The 24093-nt window shown below is 41.8% G+C and overlaps 1 protein-coding gene across 5 annotated transcripts in view; it reads right to left on the reverse strand.

Annotated features, from left to right (window-relative positions):
- Nucleotides 1-24093, reverse strand: part of RUNDC3B (RUN domain containing 3B) — a 153684-nt gene that overhangs the window by 39360 nt on the left and 90231 nt on the right. For all 5 annotated transcript variants that reach the window (XM_038391275.2, XM_043509376.1, XM_038391273.2 and 2 more), the window contains one exon: nt 13139-13296. In XM_038391275.2, the coding sequence (XP_038247203.1) occupies nt 13139-13296 (158 nt within the window). The remainder of the gene's footprint in view (nt 1-13138; nt 13297-24093) is intronic.

Raw genomic sequence — 24093 nt, forward strand, 5'->3', positions numbered from 1 at the left:
CTTCCTCCTGCTTCTCATGTATTTGTAGAATTATTTTTGTGTAGACAAAGGAAAACAGTAGATCTAATCCACCCAGATTTCAGTAAGGCAGTTGATACAGTTCCACAAAGAAAATTATTAGCTAAATTGAAGAAGAGGGGGATTAATATGAGAATTCAAAGGTGGATAAGGAACTGTTTAAAGGGAAGACTACAACAGGTCATACTGAAAAGTGAACTGTCAGGCTGGATTCAGAGTAGCAGCCGTGTTAGTCTGTATTGCATCCGATGAAGTGAGCTGTAGCTCACGAAAGCTTATGCTCTAATAAATTTGTTAGTCTCTAAGGTGCCACAAGTACTCCTTTTCTTTTTGTCAGGCTGGAGCGAGGCTACTAGTGGAGTTCCTCAGGGATCGGTCCTGGGACCTATCTTATTTAACATTTTTATTACTGACCTTGGCACAAAAAATGTGTGCGTACTAATAAAATTTGCAGATGACACAAAGTTGGGAGGTATAGCCAATATGGAGGAAGACTGGAATATCGTACAAGAACATCTGGATGACCTTGTAAACTGGAATAATAGAAATGGGATTAAATTTAATAGTGGAAAGTCATGCATTTGTGGACTAACAACAAGAATTTTTGCTACAAACTGCAGATTTATCAGTTAGAAGCAACAAAGGAGGAGAAAGATCAGGGTATATTAGTTGATCACAGGAGGTTTATGAGCCATCAATATGATACAGCCATGAAAAACTGCATGACAGTGCAGTCCTAGGATGCATCAGGTAAGGTATTTCCTATAGAGACAGGGAAATGTTAGTACAAGGTACTATACAATGTATATATTATACATTATACAAGGCATGGCTGAGACCTCATCTGGAATACTGTGTGCACTTCTGGTCTCCCATGTTTAAGAAAGATGAATTCAAACTTGAACATATGCAGAGAAGGGCTACTAGGACGAACCAAGGAATGGAAAACCTACCTTATGAGAGGAGACTCAAAGAGCTTGGCTTGTTTAGCCTAAGCAAATAGAAGGCTGAGGGGAGATAGGATTGCTCTCTAACACATTAGAGGGATAAATACCAGGGAGGGAGAGGACTTTAAATCATGATTTGAGGACTTCAGTAAATCAGCCAGAAGTTAGGGGTCTACTTCAGAAGTGGATGGGTGAGGTTCTGTGGCCTGCGCTGTGTAAGAGGTCAGACTAAACTAGAGGATCACAATGGTCCCTTTTGACCTTAAAGTGTATGATTCTAACTATGGCACCTGGCATGGGCTTAGTTAATAACTATATTGTATCACTATTTCTCAAAAACAATACTCCCATGATGGTTTTCCCCATCTAAGTTAAACATAAGTAGCATATACAGTGTAAATAGTGTATATGCAAAAACAGAAAAAGTGTAGTTCATTTACAAAAAAAAGTATAAATAGAACTATTAATAGTTGATGTATGTTTACTGATAATTTTCAATACAAGAGGCAACATACTGTATCTACTGAAAGTTAAATTAGTGCAGTATAAAGAAAAACATTGTTAACTAACATTTTACCATACAAGTCCTAAAATTACAGATTAATAGTATAAAACTTATCTATGTTAAACCTCTTTTTTCCCCATAAGCGTACATTAAGGAGTAAAATGGTTACAATATTAATGAAGATCACATTACAGGATTAAAATGCTAGTGACTCTGCAGCATTAACAACTTAGGCTAAATTTGAACAAGTGGTCAATACGTACCCTATTACTAATCTTCTGAGGCATACAGTTCCATCCCCACTTTTCTAGGTAATAGAATTTTCAGGTCCTCCCTTCATAGATATTAAAAGACCATTCCCAAGCAGGAGAGTTTAAGGATCAAAATATCAATATTTTGTAGGCAAAGAGATTCTAAAAAACTGCCTTACCAAAATGAGTAACTGTTTTGTCAGAGTCCAGATTGTCAGTAAATACTGACTAAGGAGGAAAATCCAGGAATCCGCACAACACTTGTCCTTTGTGGGAATGTACCTTTCAGGAGTGATTGAAGTGACTTTTTTTACCCCCAATCAAATGTGCTCTGAGGCATTCAAAAAGCAGATGTTTTTGATTATCCATTTTGAAAGGCCTTGCTTATAGATGATAAAAGTGTACTAGATTTAACCATAATCTATAAATTCTATAAGCAGGGTACATATTGTATAACTAGGACAGTTTATCAAATGTTAACTTCTGAGTGAGATATAATAGCCTTCTTGCTATTCTGTTTATGTAAAATATCCTCACCTCTGGAAAAAAGAGAAAAAAAAATACCACCATGAAAATGACTGAATGAAGTGGAAGCTGAAAGACAACTTGTGAAGGAAGAGGGAATTTGTATATACTGTCACCTTGTTATGGTAATCTATATATAAAATGATCTATAGGAAGCACTTTCAAAATTCTCTCATTCATCAGGCAGCCAATACAATAAAGAAAAACACCTGAAAAGGAGAAATTGAATCTACATTTACACATTGAAAAAGCGACATTCAGAAAAAGCAAGGCAAGTACTCAGCATACTAAATAAAAACATATGGAACTGAGGGAAGACCAGAAGTCAGTACAAGGGATTTAAAATAGACATTGCCAATCTGAAAAGAATGTGTCTGAAAAAAGGAAAATGTTCCTAATGTAAATTGAGTTTACACAACCTGTCTCTCGAAAGGCATTTAGAGAAAGGAGGATTAGTATTCTGAATTTTGCCATAGTAGGAAATGAATTTAGCAGCAAGATCAAATACTGAACTGTATCCTCCAATTTCTGTGGAGTGAGGAAATAAAGTAATTAGCTAGGCAAACTGAATTTATTATACTCAAACTGTTTAAGGAATGAATTTCCTTTGAGAATCTTGCAAGAAGAATCCCTTAAAAATGGACAGCAAGAAGTGCTATATCTATATTAAAAAGATGCTTTCCCTATTGCTCCAAAGAATTTAGCATTCCTAGAAAGATAAGATTACAAAGGCCATGGCAACCCAGACTTAACAGTGACGTGGAGGTGAATATGGAATAAGAATTAAACAGGGCGTTGACTCAGTACCAGAATAACCATATATTTCTTGACAATGGTTCTGTTACCAATCTTTTGTACAAGATGAAGACGGATGTCTCCCGCAAAGGTACAGAAAAAACAAAGTCTTAAAAAACTGATCCAAAACAAGTTCTTGCTAGAATAAGTTGCAACATAAAAAGCTCCTGATAATGGACATTCAAAATCCTTTGTACTTTGCAGCACAATCAAGAATAATACCCTAGGGTTATAATATTTTGATTTTGCTGTCCTCATATGAAGATGTTCATAATATAGAGCAGTGTTTATGGTTCCTTTTTTAATTTCCCTGCTCATTCCTAAAACACTGAACAGGAGTATGATGGTTTAACTGCCTTTTCCTTCATCTGAATGAAAAACATTTTAAGGAAGGAGAGGATGAACTTTTAGTGTCCGTAATGGAATCCTGCCCTCTTAATTAATAATTGAGCTGTTAGCAACTCATAGGTTATAGTGTAGCAGGATTCAGTTATTTTTCATCTAGGACTTCTTGTATTTGTATGCTTTTCTTATTTTGATTAAAATGTGTTGTACCAAAAAGAATTAAAAGGGTCAAATTATACCCTTCACTTGTATATACAGAGCAGTGGACCTGGAGAACACAATTAGGAATGCCACTCATGCTGCATCATTACCTTCAATCTCATAGAAGACCACAGCAGACTATCAGGATCCATCCATAAAAAGAAGTAAAAACAAAAATTTGTATACTGCAGACAGATAATTACAAATTATGCACACAGAGGGAAGTGAGGAATAGGATTTTTACAGTTATTTTAATTATTATAGTGCTAGGAATCTGTATTTCCAACTACTCACTGTTCACAGATTTTTCTACAAACAGGAATTAACACTTTAAAACATGTGCTATTCTTTCAGGCCTGGATCCTCAAGATGTTCTTGATAGGTGGTAAAATCAAATGGGGAGGTGGAGAGTCAGTCATTGGAAGAGATTTTTAGTTCCTCCTTCTAGGAAGACTAGGCTTCGGCTTTTTTTCAATAGGCATTATTTATCTTTCTTCAAGAAACTCTTGACTCTGCAAATATCACCTTTATCAACTGGTCTCTAACCTTCCTTTTTGGAAAGACTGAAAAAGCAAGACAGACAACTCTGGCAATACACTGAATGATAAAGCTTAAGCATTCGTACACATTTATTTAGATCCATCAGCATTTTTTGGAACATTTGACCGCAAGGTATTGCCCATGCTTCTGCAGACTATAGCAAGGATATATGGAGCAGCTCAGATACTTTGTTTGTATTTTCTTTTGGAGAGAAACAAGAGAGCAACACTGGGTAAATGGTGAGAGTGCTCATGCAGACATACAAAGGATTCCAGTTCATTATCCCTTCTATCTAATGTGTACATAAGCTTCCTGAGGAGAGAGGCAGGCATTATAGACTGAAGCATGTAGATGATGTCCATATGTAGATGAATTTCTCATCTCCTTTTCACAGGATCTGGATAAGGCAATTGTTTGGCTTTTCCAGTGTCAACAAATTGTTGCTGGGATAAGACCTAGCTTGCTGAAGCACAACCTAGATAAAATGGGGGTTTATGGTGATGTGTCAAAAAAGCAACTGAAGGAAATAGCCGTTACCAGCTATCCAGTCAGCAGCAGTCATCAGTGCTGGTGAGAAAGCTGTAATCGTTTCTTTCAGATGCAAACCTACCCATAGATCCACGCTTTTCCCACCTCTGTAGTGGATTACTGAAATTTACATTGATCAACAAGTGAAGACCACTTAAAAATGTCAGCAAATATAAAATATATCTGAGGGTTTTCATTAGCTGTGCTTCTCACAGGGAATGTATTAAGTCTGTTCTTTGTGATCTACAGGGCCTTGCATTTGTTTCTGGAAATTACTCATGCTACTTGTTTTGATGTACAATATTTCTACACGATTTGGGTCCCAGCTACCTTAGACTACCCATCTCCATTTGTGATACTATGGCAGTTCAGATAAACTGAGCTGCTCAAGCTTACAAAGCTCCAGGTTAAAGAAGAGCTGAGGGCGGGATAATTTTAATAGAAATCAACTGCAGTGGTATTAAAGATTCATAGATACTAAGGTCAGAAGGGACCATTATGATTATCTAGTCCGACCTCCTGCACAACGCAGGTCACAGAATCTCACCCACCCACTCCTGCGAAAAACCTTTCACCTATGTTTGAGCTATTGAAGTCCTCAAATCATGGTTTAAAGAATTCAAGGAGCAGAGAATCCCCCAACAAGTGACCCGTGGCCTCTTTCAATCTGCCCTGGAGAAAAATTCCTTTCTGACCCCAAATATTGTGATCAGCTAAACCCTGAGCATATGGGCAAGATTCACCAGCCAGATACCCAAGAAAGAATTTTCTGTAGTAACTCAGATCCCACCCCATCTAACATCCCATCACAAGCCATTGGGCCTATTTCCCATTCAAAAACCAGTTGGAGAACACTTCAATCTCTTTGGTCACTAGATTAGACCTAAAAGCGGCAATTCTTCAACAAAAAAACTTCAAAAACAGACTCCAACAAGAGACTGCTGAATTGGAATTAATTTGCCAACTGGATACAATTAACTTAGGCTTGAATAAAGACGGAGTGGATGGGTCATTACATAAAGTAAAACTATCTCCCCATGTTTATTCTCCTCCTCCCCCCCCCCACCATTCCTCAGACATTCTTGTCAACTGCTGGAAATGGCCCACCTTGATTATCACTACAAAAGGTTTTTTCTCCCCTGCTCTCCTGCTAATAGCTCACCTTACCTGATCACTCTTGTTACTGTGTGTATGGTAACACCCATTGTTTCATGTTCTCTGTGTATATAAATCTCCCCACTGTATTCTCCACTAAATGCATCCAATGAAGTGAGCTGTAGCTCACGAAAGCTTATGCTCAAATAAATTTGTTAGTCTCTAAAGTGCCACAAGTACTCTTCTTTTTTGTATCCAATGTGACATCCTGTACTCCATGTTCACCACTTTCATATGGCTGAGATATTTTGTACAAAGTATGCTTTGTGAGATATTTGAAAACTCACAATCTGCTGAACATTACTGTCCTGTTAAAATGTGTGCAACATTGTGTGTAAAAGCTATGAGATATTATATGTTTCTTACTGAAATATGTTGTAATTCTGGGAAACACCCACAGACAACCTCCTCATAGACAACAAAGAATTGACCACAGGTGTGAGAAAACTTAACTGATGAAACAACCATTCACCAGCAGGGGAGACTAAGAATTTACATGTTGAAGGGCCAAAATCCATTTGCTGTGGATGTAAGATCCTTAACTACAGTTTCTGCTAAGAACTTTTCGTATAGGCCCGGATGAGGACTAGCTAATAGAGAACAATACATGGCTAAGAGAAAGCTGGGGTAAACAGATAACCTTGTGTGTTTCAAGTCAGCGAGCAGAGTCAGCAAAACGCCGAATGTAATTGGGTGTCTTTATTGCAAGTTATAGACACATGAAATGCTGAGAAAGGCCTCACGGTTACTCCCTAATGCAGGGAGGAGATAGTGGTACAATACCTCTCAGATCCCAGACAGAGTTCGGGGAGAGGCCTAATATGATTGACACGAGTTATGACATCCTCCCCGACATGACAGATGTACGCCAATCCTAGCCCACAGAAATGCAAGGATAAATTTATAAACAATTGTTATTAAGTACTAATTACTGCTTTTTTGCTTTAAATCTCCAGGAATGTACCTGTTGATCAACTGTGAGAGCTGCTACCTCATTCCCCTGGACCCCAAAATTAGGATTTAACCTATATACTTCAATAGACATAGGTTAGGGGTAATTACCTGTGTGTTAGCAATATGTTAATATGAGCCATGGTCAGATCCATTATGTAATCTTTTAGACCGTTGGCCTGTTGTGCTTATCTTGTCTTGCTGCTAGAACCTATCCAGGGGCTTGGGAAAACCTGTCCCCATAACTTCTCTCCGCCCAATGAGCACCCTATCAATTGTAATCAATTGTTCTGCAGTGTCTCTGAGCCTAATAAGCAAAGTGACACTCCGCCAGCGCCGTGCCTAATAAACTCCTGTGCTTGACTCTACACGGTGTGAATTACTGTTCCTTCACATGTCATCTCCAAGACAGCTCAAACTTCATGTACACAGAAGGTGAAAGCAAGAAATTTATAATTCACCTAAAAGATGTTTTGAATCTCACATATATGAAGCGTGACACCGTATGGAATCTGGGAAACACTTGAGGATATTATGACCATTATATGGTAAAATTGCAGTGAGGGGAGTTGTGCCAGATATGCCATGTAAAATATCTGAGAAAAAAAAATTATAATTTGCCAACTATGATAATCTCATTTCTGTGTTTGTATCACCTTTGTATTATGGGTTATAGATATGTCTGTCTGTATTACAAAGCTTGTGCTATGCTTCTGGGTGACACTCCCAGACAGTTTGGCATCAGTACTACCTAGCTTGTTTGATGGCCCATTAAGGACCATCAGTGATACAACTGACCCATTGAGAGAAGAGAAGGAATACACCTTATGACTCATCAAGGCATGCAGGAGCATGCCTATGGACAGAAAAGGCTTCCAAGCCATGTGCTGGGAAGCTTGTGTTTGAAACAAAGGAAGCACAAGCTGCATGACAAAAAATTATAAGACAGCTCCATCTTCTCCATCTTGTCTTCAATACTGCTTTTTACCTCTGGAGGAACTTTGCTACAAACCCAAGCTCTGAACAAAGGACTGAATCACCCATCCATGCTGTGGATGTATTCCAGAGGGACTTTCAAGCCAGCTAACTCACCAATACTGCTAAGAACCTGATGGACTTTGAAGTCTTTGTATGTATGTAACTGTTTTACCATTTAACCTCTCTCTTCTTGTTCTTGCTTTTTTCTTTATAATAAACCTTTAGTTCTAGACACTAAAGGATTGGCTGGCAGTGTGGTATTTTGGGTAAGATCCAAACCTATATTAATTGGGTAACGTGGTTGACACTTTGGGATCAGAAAAATATTTTGTATATGTAAGCAGAGTTTTAAATAACTTCTCACTGTACTGGACCTAGGTGCTGACTGGGAGCCAGAGGACTGGAATGATATAACAGGGGCTGTGAGATTTCTTTTTTTGCTTCTTGATAACCAGTGTGGGGATCAGAAGCACAGTTGGTGACTGGTTGGAGGGTTTAACTTCAGTGTTACTCACCAGTCTTGGTAGTATCTGCTCTCCCTTTTGCAGCCTGCCCTGATCTTAGCATTTCCAGGGAGGGCTGCACCAGGCACCAGCAGTCACATAGGGGACTGTTTTGTCTACACCCCAACTGGGGGTAATCTTCAAAGAAGGAGAAAAAGTATTGGAATAGAGAACTCACAACCCACAAATAACTTCTCCCCCATCTCTACTCACAGCAGCTACAATGCTTGAAAGAAAAAAAGAAGCTTTTGCAAAGCTTTTGACAGTCTTCCACAGTATTCTTGCCAGCAAGTTAAAGTAGTATGGGCTGGATGAATGGACTACCAGGTGGATAGAAAGTTGGCTAGATTGTCGGGCTCAACGGGTAGTGATCAATGTCCACATCTAGTTGGCAGTCGGTATCAAGCAGAGTGTCCCAAGGGTCGGTCCTCGGGCCCATTTTGTTCAATATCTTCATAAATGATCTGGAGAATGGTGTGGATTGCACCCTCAGCAAGTTTGCAGATGACATTAAACTGGGAGGAGAGGTAGATATGCTGGAGGGTAGGGATAGGATACAGAGGGCCCTAGACAAATTAGAGGATTGGGCCAAAAGAAATCTGATGAGGTTCAACAAGGACAAGTGCAGAGTCCTGCACTTAGGACGGAAGAATCCCATGCACCGCTACAGAGTAGGGACCAAATGGCTCAGCAGCAGTTCTGCAGAAAAGGACCTAGGGGTTACAGTGGACGAGAAGCTGGATATGAGTCAACAGCGTGCCCTTGTTGCCAAGAAGGCCAATGGCATTTTGGGATGTATAAGTAGGGGCATTGCCAGCAGATTGAGGGACGTGATCGTTCCCCTCTATTCAACATTGGTGAGGCCTCATATGGAGTACTGTGTCCAGTTTTGGGCCCCACACTACAAGAATGATGTGGAAAAATTTGAAAGAGTCCAGCAGAAGGCAACAAAAATGATTAGGGGACTGAAACACATGACTTATGAGGAGAGGCTGAGGGAACTGGGATTGTTTAGTCTGTGGAAGAGAAGAATGAGGGGGGATTTGATAGCTACTTTCAACTACCTGAAAGGGGGTTCCAAAGAGGATGGATCTAGACTGTTCTCAGTGGTAACAGATGACAGAACGAGGAGTAATGGTCTCAAGTTGCAGTGGGGGAGGTTTAGGTTGGATATTAGGAATAACTTTTTCACTAGGAGGGTGGTGAAACACTGGAATGCATTACCTAGGGAGGTGGTGGAATCTCCTTCCTTAGAAGTTTTTACGGTCAGGCTTGACAAAGCCCTGGCTGGGATGATTTAGTTGGGGACTGATCCTGCTTTGAGCAGGGGATTGGACGAGATGACCTCCTCAGGTCCCTTCCAACCCTGATATTCTATGATTCTATGAAATTAGGGGAAGGGGTCTTAGCTGGAAAGCCTTCCGGCTAGTACAGACTGCTGTAAGCTTTTGGGTGAGGGGAAAAAAAAACCCAAAAAACAAAAAACCACCTTTGTCATTGGTGTTTTCAAGATCACTTAGCTTGGTAAAATTTAGGTATTAGCTTGCATTTTTAACATTTCTTTTGTAACCAATCCTGACTGATATGCCTTATCACTTATAATCACTGAAAATCTCCCCCTATATATTTAATAAACTTGTTTTGCTGTTTTATCTAAAAAAGTGTGCTTGATTGAAGTGTTGGGAAATTTCTACTCAGGTCAAGAGGGCTGGTGCATACTCATTACCCTTTGTTGGAATGACTGACTAATTATGAGCTTGCACCATCCAGTGGGTTACCGAACAGTACAAGACACATTTCAGGGGTGGGGTATAAGGTTGGGACTGAGGGATATGCAGGTGTCACACTATCTATTCATGGCTGGTTGGGTATAGAATTCATGTATTCATCTGGGAGTGACTATACATGCTGTTCACTAGCAAAGGAGAGTAAAAGGCATCCAGGCTGGAGAGCCAAGGGACAACAGTTCAGGTTGCACCCTGGGGAATGTCACACCCAGAAAAAATATAGCAGTTACTATCTGGAAATAGGAACAGAATACGTAATAAATAGGAGCTGGCACATTAAGCTGACTCAAGAAGAGGCCCTTCATAAGTTCACTGTGGAGTGCACTGTTCTTAAAATAAGCAACCTTCATCTCTCATAGCACTACATCTTTATCTTTTACAGCTGATCCTTTTGTATCCTCCATGGACAATTTCAGATTTAGCACACATTTACAAAATACCTTTTAAAATATTCTTGAATAAAAGCAAGGAAATGGAAAGTCAAATGTTTCAAATTGGAGCACACAACTGTCTAAAAGACCAAGGTCAAAGGCAACCTAAAATGTATTTAGCCTTATTTTCAGCCGTAATAAAATGGTAATAAGCTAAAACAGTGAAATTCACTACTTCAGCAAAAACAGCAGCAGAGCAGAACAGTTTCATTAAAAAGAAAACAGACTATTTAATATAGGAGCACTTTTCATTAATATAGCAAAGGACCTTAAATCAGAGAACTGAAGGTGCTTTACAAACTTTAATAGGTTCTACCTCAACACCTATATGAATTAGGGAAGTATGACCATCCCAAGCTTTTTTATGGCAGTTAGGAAAAGAAACTGCAGCACACATTTCACTACTTTAATATGCTAATAGTGAGTATGGGGGGAGATGAGGAAGGACATAAAACTAAAATACTTGTCTGTACTTGGAGTTCTTTAAACACAGGTTCGACCATTTCAGAATGTTAATAGCAACTGGACAAATTAATGCTTTAATGAAGGCAAACTAAAGGAACAAGGCTGCCTAGGTGCCCTACCAACTCAGTTTCTGTTTAAGTATGAAGCAAAGATCAAGGATGGGCAAATATGGAGGAAATACGTATGAAAAAAGGCCAGTTGCTGCTAGTTTTCACCCTCAGGTTCCTCCTCCAAGTCATTTCCTCTGCCCTTCCTCTAACTCTCTGGGCTGATTAACTAACTAAAATTGTTAGTCTCTAAGGTGCCACAAGTACTCCTTTTATTTTTGGAAGAGTAGATCTGACAGATTTGCTGCACTCAACATTAATTTGTGTAAAACTGTACATGGATCTCTAAGTAGCTGCCTTACATTTATGAAAGGAGACTTAGGCCAGAGCCCCAACAATGGCATCTCAAATGGCCATGTAAGGCAGGATTTTGTCTTAAAAAGCACCACATCATCGTACTCCAGAATCTAAGCTAGCTAATACTCCAAGAGAACGTTGAGATTTTCAAAACAGTGCCAAGTTTAGCCACACATCTTCCCTTTATACTGAGCACCCATAACTCCAGTGGAAATCAGTTGAAATGACAGATGTTTAGTACCTTCAAATATCAAACTAGACCAAAGTTAGCACCCTCAAAATCAGGAGCCACTTTTGAAAGTTTTGTTCTAGGAGATGAAAGACCAGTTATTAGCCACAACTTCTAAATTGTGGGTCAGTACTAGAATTTTACTACAGGCACTTCTCACAAAGCTTGCAGCCAGACTCTCTCTAGTCTGGATCAGAGAAAATGAAGGGGGGAAAACCCGCTAAGAACCTTTAAATCATCACAAACGAAATACAAATTATTCTGTGAAAGTCAGAAGGAATGCACAAGTTACAAACATCAGCAGTTCCCTGATCTAATAGAACGTAGAAGACAAACTTTTTTTTTTAAATTAACTATACACCTTTAAATGCATACAGAGTGAGATTCAGGGATGCACCTCTAAGAGGCACAGCCCAGGAGAAGCCTAAGGTGCCTTTAAGACATGCTTGAAATCTCCCAGATCCTAGGCTACTCCAGGGGCCAAAGTGGACACTAGTGTAACTTATGACTGAGCTGGTGATACTGCCCAGAATCTCCACAGCGCTATGTGCTGTTGCCCTGCCCATCACCCAGCTATATCCCAGCATACCCCTATGTCAGAGCTCACAGAATGTCTTCAGAAGAGATCTTGAGGCTGTTGTCCTTATTTCCTTTCCCTGGGGGAATTCTCCCATCGCTGGAGGCAGGTTACCAGACCCAGAGAAGGATGGTTCAGTGGTTAGGGCCCTAGACTGGAATTTGGAGACCCAGGTTTAGTTTTTGCTCCACAGACTTCCCATGTGATCTTAGTAAGTCATTTATTCTCTCTGTGTCTCATTTCCACATCTCTAAAACGGGGATGATAGTACTTCTGTACTTCACAGGGATGATGTGAGGATAAATACATTAAAAATTGTGAGGCTCTCAGACGCTATAGTAATGGGAGTCACATAAGTACTTAAGATAGATGAATTAAAGCCCCTTTATGTTACTCCAGCCCTTTTACCAGACATAAAAGTATGGGTGAGAAGCCCATGGTGTGTCAAATAATGAAGCCCTCAGCTCTAGCAGAATTGCTTCTAGTGTTTCAGCGCACCATACAAAACAGAATAGAATAGTAAAGCAGGAGTCTCTGAAGGTGCATTTGTGAAGGAGAAATGCCTTTTTCCCCAATAAATGAAAATCTTACTACAGCCAAAATAATATTTTGCCTCCCACAAAATGTTTTGCATTACAGAACTTAAACATACTAGTGATAAAATGCAGTATAGCAATTTTAATTTAAAAAATGATGATGAAATAGGAATAACTATTTTCAATTCAGCTGTCTTAGATCTTTAAGTAGTTGCTTTTTAAAATTTCTTACAATTTTAGTATTCTATATACTATTGCAGGGCAGCTGTCTTTGAATATAAAATTTGTCAGCTGATGAAAAATTATTCTACATTTATAAAAAGGAGAACTACTTCAATTTCTTCAAGATTAAGTCTTATTTGTTTTCATGGGACCAGAAATTCATATAAATCGTACAGGAAAATACAGGAATCCAGAGAGATTATGTTACTACTCTAACCAAGTTTCTCCATCACAGTCTAACTTACAGCTGGTCCTGGAGCTCTACAATTATGTACTCCAGCTGTTCCTTCTCCATTTTATGTGCTAGATCCATATCTTCAATCCTCTGTAGCAGTAGTTTGTTTTGTGAGACAGATTCAGCCAGCTGGGTTTCTCTGAGGCGTACTAGCTCTTCAAGATAACCCTGAAAATGCAGAAACAAACAAAAACCTTTAGTGAATAAGAAATGGTTACTCACTGTATGCAGTAACTGTGGTTCTTTGACACGTCCCCCTATGGGTGCTCCACTCCAGGTGCGCTGGCATCCCCTACACCTTTGATTGGAGATCTCGCATAGCAGCGTCCATTAAGCCCATGCTCGTGTATTACTCAATTTTGTGCTCCGTGCTGTTATATAGCACTGCACGGGTAAACCAACCTCAGTTCCTTCTGTACTGCAAAGCTCCACAGCAGAGAACTGCAAAACAGAGGAGAAGGAAGATATTTAATGAATCATCCAAAGGAAGACAAATCTAAAGAACCAGTTACTGCACAGGGTGAGTAACCTGCCCAGAGCAAGTAACCATTTCGTTTTCTTCAAGTAGTGTCCCTATGGGTACTCAAGTCTAGATGACTAACAAGAGGTTTCCTCTGAGGAGGAGGGGGCTTCAACAGAGTCCAATATCGAAGAAAATATAGCTCAGCCAAACACAGCATTGGAAGCAGAGTCCTGAGCAGTGTTCCCTCTAAATTTTCCCACCCATGTGCGGAATGAATTTAGTTATGTGCACCACTATGGAGGTGATGTGTGACACAAATTCATGTGGTGGGGTTGGGGAGGGGGCTGGGCCATGGTTGGGGTTCGGAGTGTGGGAGGGGGCTCAGGGCTGGGGCAGAGGGTTGGGTGCAGGAGTGAGGGCTCCGGCTGGGGGTGCAGGCTCTGAGAGGGGGCTGGGGATGATGGGTTTAGGGTACAGAAGAGTACTCCGGGGCTATGGCGGGGAGAGAGAACTCCCCTCAGCTCTCTCTCTCTCTCCCCGCAGTAGAACCTGGGCTGCAGGATAGGCGCTCCTTCCCCAGGCCCAGCAAGTCTGGGCCAGGGGAGAGCTGCTCTGGGCCTCTCCGGGCCAGGCCACCCTGGCCATAGTTGGGGCTGGGCCAGTCCGCTCCAGCAGGTCCGGACTGCGGCAGAGATGGAACCGGGGGAGGGATGCCCTAGCCGCAGTAGGTTGGGGGCTGGGGGAGGGACGCCCCTCCCCCATCTGTAGCAAGTCCCCAGTTGGGTTTCCTGAGTGCCTGCGCAGTGCTAAATAGGCAGCTACGCAGCTTACAGGCAACTTAGGTCATGAGTTATTGCATAATACTCAGCAAACATTTATAGAGGTCTAAGTCATGGCTCTACATATTTCAATGATGGGAACATTATTGTGAAAGGCTGTAGAGACTTAGAATGAGTGTGTGTGTTTGAGGGTGCTTGAATATTACAAGATTGGTAGCAATAACTAATGCACTCAGTCAGTTGGAAAGTCTTTGTTTAGAGACCACAGACCCTATTCATCTGTCTGCAATCAAGACAAATAATTTGGGAGTCTTTCTGAAAGGTTTAGTCCTATCAAAATAGAATGCCAGAGCTCTCCTGACATCAAACGTATAACTGCACCTCTTCTTTGCTTAGCTGAGGTTTAGGGTGGAGGACCAGAAGATGAATGGGTTAGTTAATATGGAACTCAGAAGATACTTTTTTGTAAAAGCTTGGGATGTGGTCGTACTGTTGACCTTGTCCTTGAAAAATATTGTGAAAGGTGGGTATGTCATAAAGGCCTTTACTTCCCCAACTTGTCAAGCGAATATGATGCCTATCTGAAAAAAATGGCGGAGTGAGCAGGAAGCCATCAGTTCAAATGGTGATCTTGGAAGGCATTTAAGAACCAGACTGAGATCCCAAACTAGAGTAGGACTAGCGGAAAGAGATTTTTGTGCCCCCTGAGGAACCTCATTGTTGTTGGGTAGACAATTATGGAATAACCATCTACTGGAGAATAGAAAGCTATGGTGGTTGCTAAGTGGATTCTAATGGAGCTCAGCAAGAACTCCAAGTTTTTAGGTCTAAGGTGCAGTTCAGTATATCTGGAACTGATATGGTTGTTGGTGGAATGTGTTTGAGGTCACACTAGCAGGCAAATCTTGTCCATTTTTGTAAGTAAGCGTAGTGTGTAGATCATTTTCTGCTGTGTAATAGCACTCTTTTTACTTCCTCCGAGTATGTTGTTTCTAATCCCGTTAACCACTGAGCAACCATGCTTTGAGACAAATAAATCTGAGATTGGAGTGAAGGATCTTCCCACCTTCCTATGAGAGCAGAGGCCTGGAGAGTGATCAACAAGTAAATGGCCATCTGTATCAAGCAAGGGAACTACGTTTGTTTGGGCCCAGTCAGAACTGTTGGAATAACTCTGGCCTTTTTCATTTGAGTAGAACTTTGGATATTAGAGGAGTTTGGGGTGGGGAGGGGGAGAGAAACACAATAGAGCCGACAATCAAAGGTGAAAGGCATCCCCCAAGGATCAGTGATCACCTCCGAAGCAGAACTGGGTGTTTTTCTTGTTTATTGCCATGGTGAACAGATGTATTTGAGAGGTTTATCACTGCCGGAATATGCAGTGCAGTATGATGGGATCTATTTCCCACTCCTGGTCTTGAAAGAAGTGCCTGCTAAGTTTCTCTGCGGTCCCATTCTGAACTCCTGGAAGGTAAGCTGCTGTGATAACCTGATTGCATATGCACCAATTCCAAAACTTGACAGCCTCTGTGCCAAGCGAGCAGAATCTTGCCCTGCTCTGGCAGTTGATATAGCACATGCATGACATATTGTCCCTCATGTGTCCCTTTATGTGTTTGCCCTGATTAGTGGTAGAAACGGGAGACAGGCATATGTGACTGCCCTGAGTTCCAGGAGGCTGATGTGCAGAGTGGTTTCTTGAGTTGACCACCTGGCCTGGGCCATGTGAATGTCCAGATGTGCTTCCCAACCCAGCAGGGATGCATCCGTTATTGTGATAGTTGGGAAGGGCGGGCGATAGTGACTCCTGCACAAATCTGAGGGTTTTTCCACCAGCTAAGATTCCTTGACACAGGTGGGTGTGGAAAGTAATGTAGTTAGACTGTCTGTTGGGTAAATAAACAAACAGTCATGAGCCACCCTTGAAGGCACTGCATTCTGAGTCTTGCATGATCTATAATGAAAGTACCAGCTGACATGCGTCCCAACAGCTGAAGGCAGTTCTTGGCCAGGGTTTGAGGGATAATCTGGATTGTGCTGACTGTGTTGGATAGGGCCATGAATCTGTGCATTGAGAGGTGGGCTCTTGCTGCTACTGAATTGAGATAAACTCCTGTTAATTCTAATTGTTTAGAATTAATCCAAGGTGGATTTTTGAAAGTTCAATTGTAGACCCAATTTGAGGAAGAGGTCTATGACCTCACAAGTTGCCTGTGAAGTTACATCCAGGGAGCCACCTTTCAGAAGCCAATTTTCTAGTTAAGGAAACGCTAAAATTCCTTTTCTGTGGAGGTGTGCTACTAATACTACTTATAAGACCTTCAGAAAGACCTTTAAGGCAGATGATAGGCTGAAAGGGAGCACCCTGTATTGAAAATGGTCCAGACTGACAGTAAAACATAGCAATCATTTGTGAGATGAGTGGATCGCTATATGGAAATGTATATCCTGAAAGTTGAGGGCTGAGAACCAATCCCCTAGGTCCAGTGACAGAATTATTGCTGCGTCACTATTTTTAATTTGTGTGCCTTCACAAAGGTCTTTAACAGCCTTAAATTTAGGATGGATCTCCAACCACTTTTTTTTTGAACCAGGAAATACTTGGAATAAAACCCCTTCCCTCTGTGCTGCATGGGAACAGGTTATATAGGTCCCAAGAGTATGAGAGAGTCTATTTCTTTCAGAGTAGCAGCCGTGTTAGTCTGTATTCGCAAAAAGAAAAGGAATACTTGTGGCACCTTAGCGACTAAAATTTATTTGAGCATAAGCTTTCGTGAGCTTAAGCTCAAATAAATTTGTTAGTCTCTAAGGTGCCACAAGTACTCCTTTTCTTTTTGTCTATTTCTTGTCATGGCAGGTTCTTGTGAGAGGAGTGGTTGAAGATGGATGGGGAAGAAGGGGCTGACAGGTGGAAGACAAGTAAAGTGGATGGAATGCCCTGTAGAGATGATCTCCAAAACTTACTTGTCCATTCCTGCTGGAATTGGTAAAGGCGGTCACTGAAGGGAGGAAGGCAGATGAATCGATGCAGCTGGTAAGAATGGGAATGGTACTCAGGACCTTGACCAACCTTCCAAAATTTGTGCTTGGAGATGGAAGGCTGTGAGGTCAAAGGTTGAGAAGCAAGTGGTTTTTTGTCTGGAACCTGTCTCTTATGCTGAGGTTTGTACGATATCTGGGAGCTCAAGAATTGGGTGGGATGGAATCTTTGCACCATCTGGGACTTGCTAAACTCTGTCTTGTTGGTAGGTGTATAGATCCCGAGAGAATACAAAAGTATCCTGGAGTCCTTTAACAGGCACAGAGATTCATTCATGCTGTCAGTGAACAGTTAAATACAATCAAAGGGTAGGTCTTCAATCATAATTTGGACCTCCTCTGGAAATCCTGAGAGCTGGAGCCAGGAGGTCCATCTCATAACTACTTCTGTAGTGATCGAACAGGTGGCAGTATCAGCAGTGTCAAGGGAGGCCTACAAATACATTCTGGTGAGCAGATGGCCTTCCACAATAATTTCAGCAGGTAGGTGCTGAATAAAAGAGTTCAACTTGGTATAATTTGTAAGATTGTATTGCGCCATTAATGCCTGGTAGTTAGCTATTCTGAATTGTAAAGTAGCTGATGAACACAATTTTCTAACAAATTGGTCAAGGCACTTATGATCTTTGTCATAGGGTGTAGATTTAGTGTGGTGCTGCCTTCTGCATTGACCACCAAAAAGTTAGGAGAGGGACGAGAAATAAAAATTCGGAGACCTTTTAGACAGAACATAATATTTCTTATCTGTTCTTTTGCATGTAGATGGAATTGTGGCCAGGGTGTGCCAGATAACCTTTGCAAGGTCCAGTAGAGCCTTATTAATAGGCAAAGCAATGCAGGCAGATGTATGGAGGATGTTAAGCAACTTACAGTGCTGTCCTTTAACCACCTTAAGAGGTATCTGCGAAAAGGCCACAGTTCTCTTGACCAGTGCCTGACACTGTTTAAAATCAGGGATGGAGGAGGTGGCATAACTATTTCATCTGGGGATGAAGAAGAAATGTTGGACAGTGGAGAGACATCTTCATCGGCGCTAGCATTCTGTTTAATCAAAGGTTTCTTCCTGCACTTCTGGTCTCCTAGAGAGGGAGGGTGATGAAGGCTGTCTATCTCTGTAACAAGTCATTAGGTTTTTAGGTCTAACAGTGCCCTCGGTACCAGAGAAACCACCAGCCTCATAAGTACTAGGTCTGAGAGCAATGGGTGCCAAAGTGGCTGGAGTCAGTGGAGACTTCTTCAAGGTTGAATCCCTTCCTGGAGAACTTGGGAGATGGTCTTTAGGAATCTTATGGGAGGAATCTTGAGTCTTCCTCTTAGATGCCCTGGAATAGTGGGGCTCAGAGACAGTGAAGGCAGAAGACTTACTCGGAGACCAGTGAAGTGAGTGTGGGGTGGGGACCTCTGGCCTGGGTCAGAGGAAAGAAGCAGCAAGAAGAAGTTGAAGTTTGATCTCCCTGGTTTTCTGGCTCTAGATTTCAATGCCAGATAGAAGTTGCACTTTTGAGAAATATGAGATTCCAGAGACAACTGATGCACCGGGAGTGTCGGTCACTCATTAGGATTGCCTCCCAGCAATGGTAACTGGGAGAATTGGGTATATTATATCCTCCCAGTAAAGTAAAACTCCCAGGAGAGAGAAACTATTCATATATTTAAAAAAAAAATTCAACTACTACAGCTGAATTAAACTACTGATTACTATTAAGAACAACTATAATAAACCAACTACTAAAAGAGTTAAGGGGACACAGTTGAGGTAAACCTCCATGCAGACAACTGCAAAGGCTCCGTTTCAGGCTGAGGTGTTTGAGAAGGAATTGAGGGCAGTTTGCCCATACAGTGCTATATAATAATGGCACAGAACATGAGACTGAGTAACATGCATGTATGGGCCCTATGGATATTGCTATGATAAATCTCCAATCAAAGGTACAGGGGGTGCAAACATATGTAAAGTGGAGCACTCGTAGGGACACTACTCAAAGAAAAATTAAAGTTACAAATTAATATGTTCATATTTTGCTGGCATAGGACAGAGTATTCCTGTTTATTTTTTATTTTATTTTATTATAGTGAGCGGACATGAACGTAACTTAATTGGAGCATAGGGTCCCTGACACAATACGAGAGCATCTTATGGGTTATTATGGCTTGTTTGAACAATCGATCCATGTTCCATGAAGTGGAAGCAGCAAATGGAGGAAGAGATAAATTAGATAAATGATCAAGAAACTGTGACTGATGGATGAATGCTGGAGGAGGGGGGGGACACCCTCACCAGAAATTGATTACAACTCTATTACTTAAGTAACAGTTGCCAGAGACACTGAAGGTATATAAAAGAATCAGAATCAAGCTACACAGTAAGTCGATGGGATCTGACATAAAATATTTGCAATTCAACTTCTACAAAAAAAATTGAAATGAAAGAAAAGCTACATAGTATCAAATTAAGCATGGAACCAGCAATACTGAAGGTAATATTTATCACTTGTAATGAACACTCAATATACAAATAAAAGATATAGGGCAGGAAAACACAGAAGAGAAGGTTACTCACCCTGTGAAGTAACTGAGGTTCTTTGAAATCTGTGTCCCTATGAGTGCTCTATTGTAGGTGCAGTAGCGCCCCCTGCGCCTGGAATCTGAGATCTTCATCAGCAATGCGCGTCGGACCACACATGCACACCTTCCCCCTCTAGCGCCATAAGCAGGACATATATCTAGCACTGTGCAGTCCAACCACCACAGTTTTTTCTCTGCCTCAGAGCTCATGTGGCAGCTCCGAACTAGAGAGGAGGCTGGGTAGTGGAGCACCCATGGGGGAAACATCTCGAAGAACCTCAGTTACTGCACAGGGTGAGCAAACTTCTCTTCTTCGACTGATGTCTGTTTGGGTGCTCCACTATAGATGACCCGAAAGTGGTGCCCCTAATTGGAAGGCTGGCGCTTCGAAAGAGTATTTACTGCAGATAATAGAACAGTAAGTCCCAGGAGAGTGTCTGCTATGGCATCACAAGAAATGGCGTAGTGATTGAGACACTGCATCCCATATTCTTCAAAGTGATGTTAAGATATGATTATGCAATAATTATAAGGCATTTTGTACAAGATAGGGCGTTAAGGAGTCATTGGAAAAGTTATGATTTTCTGGATATGATTGTCCTATTTGTATGCATCCATCATTTTTGTATCTGACATTATGAATATTGACTATGTATCTGTATTTCACATGTAGTCGCACCTGGGTGACACCCACTAGGCAAAATGCTTCTAGTCTAAATAACTGGTTGTGAAGGACCCATTTATGGTAATGGGTCATTAGGGAAACAATAGGCATTAGGAGAAGCTTATCCCCCATCTGGTGAGCCCCCTGGATGTTTCGGCCAGCCTGTAAGCAATGGCTGCTATGAATCTGCAGGGGCATGTGACCAGCCCAACATGACTCTGGACTCCATTTTGGGGGCCTGTGTTTTTCCACAGGCTGGTCTGGGAAATGAGTTTGGAACGAAGGATTTCCACCATATGCTAAAGCTATGTAAGGCAGGGAGTGACATTACTGGTTCTTTTTCACTCCCCACTCAAGAGAACTTCTGGAAACACCTAAGTTACAAAGACTGAACTGGGGGACGTGCTGAACTCAGGCTAAAGGGATTTCTAACCTGTGTATTGAAACCTGGGGATCCCAAGTTGCAAAGCAACTGCAGCTTGTATCTTAAGAATCTGCAAGCCTGCTTGTATCATCAGTCAGGGGGACAAACTGCTAATTCATATCCAATCTATCTAGTATATTAACCTTAGCTCGCATTTTTGTTTATTTGTTAGGTAACCTGCTTGATCTGTTTGCTAGCCCTTATAATCACTTAAAATCTATCTTTTATAGTTAGTAAACTTGTTTCTGCTTTATGTAAACCAGTGAGTTTGAATGAAGTGCTTGGAAAGCTTAGCTCAAGGACAAAAGCTGTTGCATTTCCTTTCCATGTTGAGGGGGAGGAAACTAGACAAACTCATACTGATCAGGGTTTTGACAGGGCAGGATAGTACAGCTCTGGGGTCCTAGGCTGGGAAGCTGGCAATTATTTTGGCTGTAGCCACTCTTATTGTTAGTTTATGCAGTGGCTGGTCAGCCTGCCTGGTCAGCAGCTGGGTGTGTCCCTGCATGAGTGAATGCTGGTGGAAGTGTAGAACCGGTAGTGGGTCTGCAGCTTGTCACTGCAGCACAGTGTGAGAGGGAGACCAGGCTGGTGAGTCAGAGGGCTCAGTGGTACCCTAGTTCCAGGTGGCACCACAGGGGAAATCCATCACAGTGATGGGCCAGTGTCTGCCATTTTGCAAAGGTCATCGGTGAGGACATTACTGAGAAAAACATTGGAGGTGGAAAGCGAGCGGGTGGAATTTGCTCTAATTGCAGTAGGAGGTTGCCAATTGTGTAGTTAGGACAGATTTATACACTGCGAGATTCAGTTGGACATGTGTTGTTTAGAGATGGCAGAGACTTTGGATCTTTTGGCTGTTGAAAGGAAAAATGTGATGATTCTAAAATGTTTAGTTCTGTCCACATAGACTAATGCTCGCCTGATGTCCAAGGTGTGCAGTGCTGCCTCCTGTTGGTTGCTCTGAGGCTTCAGAAAGAAACAAGGAAGGTGGGTAGGTTGACTAAGATGGAAAGATGATGGAACCATAGGCAAAAATTTGGGATGTGGATGGAGCATAAAACTTTGTCTTTATTAAAAAAAAAGTGTGTATGGGGGAATATGCCATAAGGACCCCAATTTCACTGACCCACCAGGCAGAGATGATAGTGACAAGAAAGGCCATTTTCATTGGTAAATGAACGTAGGAACATGTTGCCATCGGTTCAAATGGTGGTCTAGCAAGAGAGCATAGAATGAGGCCAGGTCGGATCTCATGTGTGAGGATAAAGATTTCGGAAACCATTCAGGAAACGTTTTGTGAGTGGGTGTGTGAAGATGGCAGTGAAAAGTGGTGATGGTTGCCAAATGCACATGAATAGAGCTGGTGGATAACCCTGGTTGTTTAAGGTGTAAAATATAGTCCAGGCTAAATGACAGTGGAACGCTTATTGCATCAACCTGATGGGAGGCGCACCAGCATTGGACCCTAGTACATTTGTGAAGGTTAGCACATCTAGTCGTGTTGTGCTATTCAAGAGTATCGGTTTAACTATGTCTGAGCAGGTTATTTCCGAATCCCAGAACCCCAGAGGAACGAGTTTTTGAGGTGGAGAATCTGTGGATTGGGATGGAGGATTCAACCCCATCCCATGAAAGGAGTAGTGGAATTGGATAGAGAGACATTTGTCGGCATACCATCATGAGGAAGGAGGTGAGTATACCAGATCTGTCATGGCCATGTTCGAACTATAAGGATGATATGGGCTCAGTCCCTCTGAACCTTGTGGAGTACTCAAAACAGAAGGGAGAAAGGAGGGAAGGCAGTAGTGCATCCCATGTGATGAGAAATGCGTCTCCCAGAAATCAGTCTCCCAGTCCCACTCTCGAGCAGAATTGAGGGCATCAGGCATTTTGTGGTATGGCAAAAAGATCTATGTTGGGGAATCCCCAGTGGTTTAAGATAAGCTAAAGGATTCACGTATCCAGTTCCCACTCGTGATCGTGGGAGAATCTCCTGCTCAATGAGTCCGCAGTGATGTTCTGGTGTCCAGGGAAGTATGCAGCTGAAGTATCCACCAGAATAGTGAGTCCTTGACCATCCTTAGAATGGATAACAGCTTGTGGATGCTGTGACTGTGAGGGACATATAGTGTATGGAGCCACACCTGAAGACATTGCACATATAACCATGAGTGCTTTACCATGAACGTGGGGACTGCCATGTGTCCTAGTAGCTGGAGACATGTTCTGGCAGAGATCTGGGGGACAGGCTTGTACCTTGAATACAAGATCCACTGTAGACGAGAATCTGGGAGGTAGAAAGAAAGCTATGGCTTGTATGGCATCTAGTTGTGCACCGATGAACTCCAGGTGTTCTATCAGTGTTAAAGTAGACTTCAAGTTCACGCAGAGGCCTAGATTCATGAAGGGGTCCATTGGGATCTGTATGGTGCAAAGAATTTTGGCTTTGGAGGAGGGCCTTGAGAAGACAGTTGTCTAAGTATGGAAAGATGATGATGCCTTGTTTCCTTAGGTAGGCATTGACCACCGCAAGGACTTTGGAAAATACATAAGGGGCCACTGACAGTCCAAGAGACAGTACCTTATACTGACAATAGTCAGTATCTCCGGTTTTATTGTGATATGGCAGGGTTTTATTGCGATATGGAAATACGCATCTTGGCAGTCAAGGACCAAGAACCAATGCCCCTGTTCCAGTGCTAGGATAATGATAGAGAGGGTAACCATCTTGAAGCATTACAGTTTGACCAATTTGTATAGGTTTCGAAGGTCCAGCATCAGCCATCAGAGACTGGATTTCTTCTGAATCAGAAAATAATGGGAACAGAAACCCTTTCCTCTATGCTAGGAAGGAACCGGTTCTATGGCTCCCAGCTGCAGAAGATGATTTATTTCTTCTCGTAGAATGGGTTTATGAGAGGGGTCCCTGAAGGACAGGGAAGGAGAGAGGTGGAGCAGGATAGATAGGAAAGGGATAGAGTATCCTTCCCCGATGATCTCTAGAACCCACTTGTCCAAGGTAATTAGT

The sequence above is a fragment of the Dermochelys coriacea genome, chromosome 2, assembly GCF_009764565.3.
Source record: "Dermochelys coriacea isolate rDerCor1 chromosome 2, rDerCor1.pri.v4, whole genome shotgun sequence".
In the NCBI taxonomy this organism is placed as follows: Eukaryota; Metazoa; Chordata; order Testudines; family Dermochelyidae; genus Dermochelys; species Dermochelys coriacea.